Source organism: Vulpes vulpes, chromosome X (genome assembly GCF_048418805.1).
Source record: "Vulpes vulpes isolate BD-2025 chromosome X, VulVul3, whole genome shotgun sequence".
In the NCBI taxonomy this organism is placed as follows: Eukaryota; Metazoa; Chordata; class Mammalia; order Carnivora; family Canidae; genus Vulpes; species Vulpes vulpes.
The window spans coordinates 121029589-121039407 of NC_132796.1; the positions used below are offsets into that span (position 1 = coordinate 121029589).

General features: G+C 62.2%; 1 protein-coding gene across 8 annotated transcripts in view; it reads left to right on the top strand.

Annotated features, from left to right (window-relative positions):
• The window catches only part of IKBKG (inhibitor of nuclear factor kappa B kinase regulatory subunit gamma), a 20830-nt gene extending 11860 nt beyond the window's left edge, over window positions 1–8970 (top strand). For 2 of the 8 annotated variants that reach the window (XM_025988101.2, XM_025988106.2), the window contains exons 4-10: window positions 811–929; window positions 2830–2982; window positions 3504–3600; window positions 4719–4862; window positions 5123–5265; window positions 5649–5710; window positions 5918–8970. In XM_025988101.2, coding sequence (XP_025843886.1) covers window positions 811–929; window positions 2830–2982; window positions 3504–3600; window positions 4719–4862; window positions 5123–5265; window positions 5649–5710; window positions 5918–6060 — 861 coding nt within the window. In that variant the 3' untranslated portion in view covers window positions 6061–8970. The remainder of the gene's footprint in view (window positions 1–810; window positions 930–2829; window positions 2983–3503; window positions 3601–4718; window positions 4863–5122; window positions 5266–5648; window positions 5711–5917) is intronic. The other 6 variants (XM_025988103.2, XM_072743369.1, XM_025988102.2 and 3 more) reach the window with 3 other exon arrangements.
• The last annotated feature ends 849 nt before the right edge of the window (window positions 8971–9819 follow it).

Here is a 9819-nt window from a genome sequence, read left to right on the forward strand (position 1 = left end):
TCGCAGGGCAGGGAGGGAGTGGCCGGCATGGTGTGTGCGCGCACAGGAGGCCGCGGCAGGGGCTCGGGGGCCAGGAGTGGCCCTTGCTGCCGAGGGGTCTGGATGCGGGGGGCTGGGCGCCCACTCTGGGCCGAGTGGCCAGAGGTCGCCAGGGACCGGGTCTGGATGGTTGGATGAGGCGGACCAGGCATCGGGGAGTTCGGATAACTCGAGTGTTGTCACTGCTAGAGCGGCCTCCTGGAAAGTGTCAGGCTGGCTCTCTCCTGGTGGCCTTGGCCTGCGGAGTGGAGCGTGTATTTATTTATTCATGAGCGACACAGAGAGACAGAGACACAGGCAGAGGGAGAAGCAGGCTCCCCGCAGGGAGCCCGATGCGGGACTCGATCCCGGGACCCCAGAATCCCGCTGTGAGCCAAAGGGCAGACGCTCGACCACTGGGCCACCCGGGCGCCCCTGGAGCGTGTGTTTAGACCCATGAGGTCTAACCTCCCTCGGCACCACGTCCTGCTGGACTCCCTCTTCACAGCCTGCTCGTCAGCCTCATAGGACTCGAGGCAGCTCTGCGCCCCTGTGTCTGCAGGCATGAGGAGGGCTTGGGGAGTGTGGGGTCATGGGACGGTTCCTTGCGGGGGCCTGGGGAGCTTCCAGAGGTGAGTGGTGAGACGGGTGGTGGTGTCGGGGGCAGGACAGAAGCCCTCAGGTGACATGTCTTAGTACCTGCCGGCTGCCCTGGGGTTCGGGGATGTCGGGGGTGGGTGGCAGCTGGCAAGAAAGCATCACTGACAGGAAGTGGCTTTTTTTTTCATGCAGCAGATGGCTGAAGACAAGGCTTCCGTGAAAGCCCAGGTGACGTCCCTGCTGGGGGAGCTCCAGGAGAGCCAGAGTCGTTTGGAGGCCGCCACCAAGGAGCGGCAGGCTTTGGAGGGCAGGTGAGTGGGACGGGAACGCCCCCCGGGGCTGCCGTTGGGGTGCCCGAGAAGAGAGAGGCAGCTGAGGGGCGTCTGGCGGCCTCGTCCGCGAGGGTCAGGTCAGCTGTAATGATCCCGGGAAAGGGACCCCAGGGCCTCCCACGGGAGAGCAGGCGCTCTGCACAAACTCTCCTGTCGTGCGAACAGTCCGGGCACAGGGACCATCCTTTGCGGTACGGGTGTCACGTTGGCGTAGGGGACTCGCCACAGCCCGCCGCCCAGGTGCCCCCCGAGGGCCAACTTGGCAAGTGGCCCGCTGAAGCCAGCGGCCGGCCAGTTGCTCTTTTCTGCGCGGCGGGGTTCCCATAAGCGGCTCCCCGAGTCTGAGGCACCGGTGCTTCCTCGGCTCTCACGGCCCCGGGTGCTGCCCTCCAGAGAGAAAGGTGGACCCCCGTGGTGGCGGCAGGGCTGCCTTCCCCCCAGGGGAGGGGGCAGGACGGTGTTGGCCGTTGTCTGCGCTGGGGGGACCTTGTGGACGTGCTTCCATCTAGAAATCGGAGTGTGAGCAAAGGTGTCACAAGGTTGTGCTTGCTCACCTTGGGCTTGTCGCGTTGCTGTTTGCCCCTGTGTCCACCCCCCCGCCCCGGCCTCCAGGTGTCTACAGTCCCATGTGTCGTTTTTAGGACAATCTGGTGTCCTTTCTGCCTGTTTTCTGTGTACGTGAAAGAAACCGCTGGGGTGGGGCGTCTGGGTGGCTGAGTGGTCGAGCGTCTGCCCTTTGGCCCAGGGCGTGATCCCGGGGTCCTGGGATCGAGTCCCACATTGGGCTCCCCACAGGGAGCCTGCTTCTCCCTTTGCCTGTGTCTCTGCCTCTTCTATGTGTTGCTCACGAGTAAATAAATAAAATCTTAAAAAAAAAAACCACTGGGGGCAACTTTGGTCCATTAGTGACCATGCACAGACGTCAGCAAGTGTGGGCTCCCAGGCAGTGTCCTTCTGTGTCCCACCCCCTGTGGCTGGCCATATAGATGGTGAGCTGGACAGCTCGGCCTCACAGCCCTGCTGGTGTCTCAGGTCCTTCCGTGTGGCCCTTTGAAGAGCTTCATGCTTCTGACACACAGAGGTCCCCCGAGCCTGGGGTCTGTCCTGCGGGAGTGGCACTCACCCTTGTGCCGCGCCCTGGGCAGGCAGCGGGCCCACCTGGTGATGACCACGTCAGCTCACAGATGGAAACACGCTCAGTGTGTTTGGACAGGTGTGGAGAAACAGCGAGACCAGCTATGATCCCCAGCAGGCCCCACCCCCTCCCGCCCTAGCAGCCCCTGTCGCCTCTGCGGTGGGGTGGGGACCATGCAGGGCCTGGGGCCAGCAGGATGACATGGTTAGAGATCTGGGGAGCTGTGAGAAGATAGGAGACTAGAGATGGGAGATTGGGGGCTAGGGGGTGCTAGGGCTTAGAGCATGGAGGGCCTGGTGAGAAGAAATGAGCTGTGGCACCATTGCTGTCACCCAGCCACGCTGGGGAGGCTCCTCTTGCAGGCGGATGCATTTGGGACTGCAGCTGAGCCGTGGAGGTGGGTCAGCTGCCTTCTTGCCGCTTCTGGAACAGTGACTGGGAGGGAAAGAGTCGCCCCCAAGCTGGCTCTCTGTGGTTGTCCCATCTCTGGTAACCGTGTGTCCCCCCGCCCTCCTGACATCCGAGAGCCGCGTCCTTTCTCACGGCAGATCGGCTGCGCGTTGGCAGGATGTTCTGAGCAACTCCTGCCCCCGTGACGGCGCTCTGCCTGCAGGCCACAGAGCTTCCAGGGCCGTCGGGCTTCGAGTTCCTCCTCAGTGCCGCGGGGATCCCGTGAGCGCCCCCACACCCTGCCCCCCACTCCTGCCGAGGCCCTCCTGTGACCTCCCCCTTGCCCCGTGCCAGGGCCCGGGCTGCCAGCGAGCAGGCCCGGCAGCTGGAGAGTGAGCGGGAGGCGCTGCAGCAGCAGCACAGCGTGCAGGTGGACCAGCTGCGCATGCAGAGCCAGAGCGTGGAGGCGGCCCTGCGCATGGAGCGCCAGGCTGCCTCGGAGGAGAAGTGAGTGGCTTCCTGCCCCCGGGGGGACAGAGACCAGAGGGCCATCGGGGGCTTTCTGCCTGTCAGCGAGCCCGTCTGCGGGCCGTCCCTTACCGTCATCACACCTACACGATCCATCTCTGATGCGATGGTATGTGCTCTCCAGTCCACGTCCGGACACCCCCGTTGGGCCCACGTGGCGACAGCGTCTGGTCCCAGGCCCTGCATTGCATCCGTTGGTGTGCCTTGGAGTCTCCATTAATCTAGAACACTTCTCCCGCATCTCTGTGTTTTTCACAGAGTTCACTTTTTTGAAGAGCCCAGGACTGTTCCACCTTATTATAGACGGTTCTTATTAAAAACGTTAGCCTTAAGCAAAGGGATACTAAGCATTTAGTAAAGCTTGTCTTAGGGCTGCTGGCCTTGAAGGCACAAACGCACCCTGCAAGCAAGCCCCTTTCTGGTCTGTGGACATGAGGAGGAGGACCGTGGAGCGGGGTCAGGACAAGGTGGTTTCTCCAGCAAAGGCTCCTCTTCCTTAGGCGGAAGCTGGCCCAGCTACAGGTGGCCTATCACCAGCTCTTCCAGGAGTATGACAACCACATCAAGAGCAGCATGGTGAGCAGCGAGCGAAACCGAGTGAGTATGGTGGGGCTGTCGCTCGGACTGTAGGACTGACTTTGCCTCGCTTCCTCTCCCTGCCGCCTAGAAACAGCAGAGCTCGGGACCTGCTGCCACTGATTTAGGGCCATGGGAGCTCGAGTTCTTATTTGAACACTTGCCAGAATTTGATTTTGGGGGGGATGTTTGACTTGTCCTAGACCTTTGTCAAGGTCGCAGTGTGACAGCTCAGCGCGGGTGGTGGGAGACTGGGATCCTAGGGCTGTGCCGTTTGTGGCCTATGGTCCCCTGGGCCGGGCCTCTGGCGGTGCTGTGTGTGGCCTGGGAACATGCTGGTCTCTGTGGCCAAGTCCTTCCCACCAGCTTGGCTCCTGGCTCAGAGATCCCAGAGCCGAGGTGAGGCCTGGGACACTTCATCACACTAATAAAGGTGCTGGGAGCCCTTTTCTGGTTGGTTTTCATCAGAACTGTGCTGGGTGCAATGTCAAGTGATCGCATTTTAAGAAGGATGCTGTCAAACCCGAATGTACCCAGGGGACATCTCTAAGGCTTGTAAGGGTAACACCTGACACCGACCACACCAGGAAGAGTTAGTTACACAACTGTGGCCTTTCGAGCTGCAGGAGGAAGGCTTGCTGGCGTGTGTGGCTGTGTCTGTGTGTGCATGCATCTGCGTGCGTGCATGGGGGGCTGGGGGCATCTGGGAGGGAGCAGCAGACCTTTGTAGGTTGGCAGGGTGGCAGGACCCACAGGTCTCAGCTTCGTGGCGGCATGTGGTGGACTGTTAGCACAGGAGAGCAGCTGAGCGTGGAGGGGATGGCCTCAGGAGGGAGGATGGCCCTGTCCGCTGAAAGGTTAGAGGTGGGCTGTCCGGCTGGGGATTCTGGGAAGGGAGTGTTGGCCTGGGTGGGAAGTTGTGCCACATGACGTCAGAGGTTCCCTGTAGCCTTTGCCTTTCCTGTGCCCTGCACGCCCTGTCATCTTGTGCTCTCCGCCACTCCAGCGTTGGCCAGCCAGGGCCCATCTTTCATTCATTGCTTTTGGTTTTCACCTGGAGCAGCAGCCGGCCTGGTGGCGGCCTGGTGCCTGCCGTGGGCCAGTTTGGGCTCCCGCAGTTGCCCCTTGCCCGTTCCTAGGGAATGCAGCTGGAGGATCTCAAGCAGCAGCTCCAGCAGGCCGAGGAGGCCCTGGTGGCCAAACAGGAAGTGATCGACAAGCTGAAGGAAGAGGCTGAGCAGCACAAGATCGTGATGGAGACCGTCCCTGTGCTAAAGGCTCAGGTGAGGGCACTTCTCTGTGGCCCGTGTGCGGTCAGCCGACTGGGCCTGCTGGGCCCTGGGACCTGGTATGTCCCTGGTGTCATTTTGTGGTGGCTTCACGGAAGCCCTTTGAGCCCCTTGCTCTTTCTTGATCTGTCTGCGCTTGGCGGTGACTCTCTGTGCCCCGGCTCTGGGAGGGTGGGAGCCGGCTGTCCCCGATCCCCCAGCAGGCAGTGAATGGCCCACAGCTGGCGGGCGTGCCCCTCTCTTGGCTTTGCCAGGCGGATATCTACAAGGCCGACTTCCAGGCCGAGAGGCAGGCCCGGGAGAAGCTGGCCGAGAAGAAGGAGATCCTGCAGGATCAGCTGGAGCAGCTGCAGAGGGAGTACAGCAGGCTGAAGGCCAGCTGTCAGGAGTCGGCCAGGTGGGCCTCGGAGGACCTGCCCCACGGGGGGTGGGACTGGGTGTGGGGGTCCCGGTGGTGACCGCTTGCATGTGTCAGGTTAGGCTGAGCCTGCCCTCCCTCTCGGCTCTCCCTCTCCTGCCCTGTCCTGCCCCGTCCTTCCGTTGGCTCCGTGCATATTTTTTTTTTAAGATTTTATTTATTTATTCATGAGAGAAAGAGAGAGAGAGAGAGGCAGAGACACAGGCAGAGGGAGAAGCAGGCTCCATGCAGGGCGCCCGACGTGGGACTCTATCCTGGGACTCCAGGTTCAGGCCCTGGGCCGAAGGCAGGCGCCCAACCAGTGAGCCACCCAGGGATCCCCTCCGTGCATACTTTTGATCTGACAGTTTTTCTTCTCAAAGGATTGAAGATCTGAGGAAGCGGCACGTGGAGGTCTCCCAGGCTCCCTTACCTGTCACCCCAGGTGAGTGAGCGGTCGGAGGGAGGATGGAGAGGGCAGGGTGCCAGAGAAGGGCCCATCTCGCCTCCCCAGAGTCACTGTCCCGAGTGCAGTCCCCTCCTGGGGACGGGGCGGGCCGAGAGGGAAGGCGCAAGTGGCGGTGACCCCAGTGGCCGACCCGACAGGCCTAGCAAGTCTCAGTCCTCTCTGCTGCTTCCTCTGTTTCTCCAGTTCACGCCTCCTTTCACGTGCCCGTGTCCATCCAGAGGAGAAGCCCCCCTGAGGAGCCGCCGGACTTCTGCTGCCCCAAGTGCCAGTATCAGGCCCCTGATATGGACACCCTGCAGATACACGTCATGGAGTGCATCGAGTAGGGCTGCCTGCCAGTAAGCAGCACAGGACGGCCCGGTGCGAGCTCTCCTGCCTGCCCGGTCCAGAGTTACGGGCTAGGTGACACAGAACAGGCCACTTCTGTGCGCCCCACGAGCTAGCTCTAGGACCTTATGCTTCAGCTCCCCCATCTGCTGGTTTGCCTCTTTTAGGGCCCCTGGAACCCCGGTTAGGCCTGATGCTCTGCTCCTTTCGCTCGTTCTGTCCGCTTGAACTGCTTGCCCCGGGGCTCCCTCTGTTTCCACGTCCACCGGGGAACTCAAGAATCAAGGCCAGGGCTCTCAGAGAACTTCTCGAGCCAAGATGGGCAGAAGCCTTGCCTCCTGCCCACGCTCCCGCACACCGTGGCCCCAGCGCCCCCGTGGGCCGCGTGGTATTCCATTTGGAGGCTGCACCGCCGGCCCATTTAACCAGTCAGCTTCGGATGAACACTTGGGCCCTCGCCACTCACTGTCACAAACGATGCTGCACTGAACATCCTTGGGCGTCACTTATGCGTCTCTTTGGGTCAGGGTCTTAGAAGCAGCACTGCTGAGCATTGAGTCCTGCCCACACGAGGGCCGCCCGGCCTGCGGGCTTTTGCCTTCTGTCGGGCACGGCGCTCTCTATTGAGCCTGAGCGTGTTTGCGGAGCTGGAAGGACCCTTTCCAGTTCTGCTTTTAATGGCTCGTTTGTACGTTTTGCCCATTTTTCTGTTGGGCTGTAAGTCTTTTGTTCCTCAGTGGGTTTGAGCTCTTTGGTCACTGGTGGGATGGGCTCTTGTGTATGATAGAAACTGCCACTGTCTTCTCTTCCTCTGACTGTGTGTGAGTGTGTTTTGGGCTTGAAGTTGGTCATCCTTGCGTGGCCATGTCTGTGCACCTTCCCTTCCCTGCTTTGGGTTTACCATTGTTGTGACAGGCTCACGGTTTGACAGGGAGGTGCTTCCACATGTGCACTTGTCCTTTCCTTTTCCGACCGACCACCACCGCGTGCTCTTGTCCTCCCGGAGAGTGTTGCTGCTCTGTGTGGTGGCGGCCTTTCATCACGTTGCAGAAGCTTGTGATGCTGCTCCCCACACCAGCCCCAAATGCCCCAGCCTTGTGAAGGGAAGCCACTTGGTGACAATTGGCAGGTTCTGAACGCTAGAGGGCCCCTTACTGTTGCTTTGCAAGATTTCTGGCTGTTTCCTCGGATGCCAAAGCCAAGGGCGTTAAGCCCGCAGTTGTCAGCAAAGGACATCGGAAGTGGAGGAAGAATGCCCGGGCCTCCCCTGGTCGGGAGTGGGGTGTCGCCGAAGACAGCCTGGCCGGCAGCCCGTTCTGGAGACGAGACTGGCCCGGGGGGCGCCTGGCGTGTACAGCAGCAGGAGCACCTTTTCCGGTTCCCGGAGCCCGGATGTCTCCTCGCAGATGACTGACTTTGGGAAAACGTTAAAGGCGCAGACAGGCTCCCCACTCCCGCGTGCTGTGTTTCAGTCCTGACCTGCAGTTTTCTGCATTAGCACTTCAGTTTCGGGGGATATATTTATTTCCTGTGGCCACTGTGACAAATGACCAGCTTGGCTTAGAACAAGAATTCATTCTCTCATGGTTCTAAAATCAGGGTGACAGCAGGGTTGGTTTCTTTTGGTGGCGCTCAGGGAAAGATCAGCTGCAGACTTGTCTCCCAGCCTCCATGGGTGGTGGCCCGTGGCATTCTGGGCCGGTAGACGTGTCACTCCATTCTCTGCCTCTGTGGTTACGTGGCCTCTTCTTTTTCCTGACTGCATCTTCTCTTCTTGTCCCTGACAAGAACACCAGTCAGTGGGTTTAGGGCCCACCTCCGTCATCTAGGTTAACGTCATTTTGAGGTCCTTAACTTCATTACATCCACAAAGACTTTTCCCAAATAGGGTCATAATCACAAATTCTGTGCCTTAGGACATGCATATGTCTTTCGGGCCACCATTCGGCCCGGCACAGGGATATCTCCTGGGGCCCACAGACTAGGGCAGGTGCAGTTGAGGACCGGTGTCTCCAGGACCGGCAGCTCCGTTGCGGGGGCTTGTCCCCTGGGGTGAGGGTGGCTGCTGGGCTGCAGAGGCACTTGGCGCTCCGTGGGAAGGAAAGCTGGTGTGGTGTGGGGCAGGCCCTTGCAGGTGTGGGGACTGCCGCTCCTCGGGACATCCCGTCTCCTGCTGGACACCGCGGCCAGGGCCGGTGGCCGCAGGCAGAAGGAAGGGTGCAGGCTGCCTGCAATAGGACAGAGCAGTTGGACTGACTGGGGCCCTGGGTGACAGCCGCCAGCGGTGTAGGGCTGGGCTTCGAGTCCTCCTCTGGCTTCCTCCTCTGAACGGGAGTTGAAAGGACGAAGATGAGACGCAGGCGCAGTGAGAGAGGCAGACAGTGACTTTCCTGGGGTTCCGGCTGTGACGTCCACGCGAGCCACGCAGCAGCCGCCAGGAGCTGTGCAGCCCTTCGTGCCTGGGCCCCGGCTGGCGGAGCCACGCTCTGGGGGCAGGGCCTGGCAGCGGCTGGGCGCCACGGGTCTTCCGAAGCTTCCCTTCCTGGGTGCGCTTGCTCCCTGCCTGCTGCTGATGGCACCCCGTGTGACCCGGTGTGCCTCGGGCGGCGCGGGCTTTAAGCCAGACCTTTCAGTCCGAAGTGGGGGTTCCGCTTTCTTCCCTTCTGGCTTTCCCTAGATCGGGCTTCCAGAATAAGTGTCTGGATCCCTCCTGCGGGGGAAGCAGCCTGCCTGCCTCCTTCGCTGCGGCCCCTTGACCCTCCTGGCCCTGGCCTTGCCGATAGAGACAGCTAGAAGCACCTCCCGCTGTACCTGTGTCCCCTCTTGTTGCTCGCACACGCGTGCCCTCTGTTACCCGCTCGTCGGTGCTTAAGAGAAACCCAGGTGAGCAATAAAGTCGCTGATGAGAACGCTGCCGGCCCTGACCTGTACCTGAAACACGCAAACCAGGCGAAGGGGGCTGTGAGCCAGGCACAGAGGGAGACCCCCGGGGGGCCGGGGGGCCGGCGTGGCAGGATGGAGGGGGTGGTGGCCGCCCGGGCCTGGGGTGACCGTGGTGGCGCCTGCGGGTTCTGCTGATGTGCGGGCCGGTGGGGAGCCCTGCTTGGGGGAGCCCTGCTCGGGGGAGCCCTGCTTGGGGAAGCCCTGCTTGGGGGAGCCCTGCTTGGGGGAGTCCTGCTCGGGGGAGCCCTGCTGGCGGGAGCCCTGCTCGGGGGAGCCCTACTCGGAGCAGCTGTGCTGGCGGGAGCCCTGTTTGGGGGAGCCCTGCTGGCGGGAGCCCTGCTCGGGGGAGCCAAGCTCCGGGGTGTGCCGCCCGCAGCCCGCAGACACAGGCCGGGTGAAGCGTGGCTGTGCAAGAACGGCCCGGGCCGCACGCGAGTCCACGTGGCCGCCGGCCTTGGCAGCAGTGACCGTGGTGGTAGCGCGTGGGTGGCCTCGACCTGGCAGGCGGCCGCGGGGGTGGGGCTGCCGTTGCCCAGCAGGGAGCGCGGCCACCTCGCCGTCCAGGTGACTGCGACACGGGGCCCCGGTGGCCGAGCACCTGCCACATAGCCCCTCCGGGGCCGCGGCCGGAAGCGCAGGGGTCTCCGGGCTGAGAGCGAGGCCGTGCGGGCCTGGGTCCCTGGCTCGCCGGCGGCGGTCCTCGCCCTGCGTCTGCCCGTGGCCAACCTCGGGGTCCAGGGGGCCCCGTGACGTCAGGAGGCGGCCCGTGGGACCGGGGTGCAGCCCCCCGACCTCGGACAGCAGGCCCCTCGGGA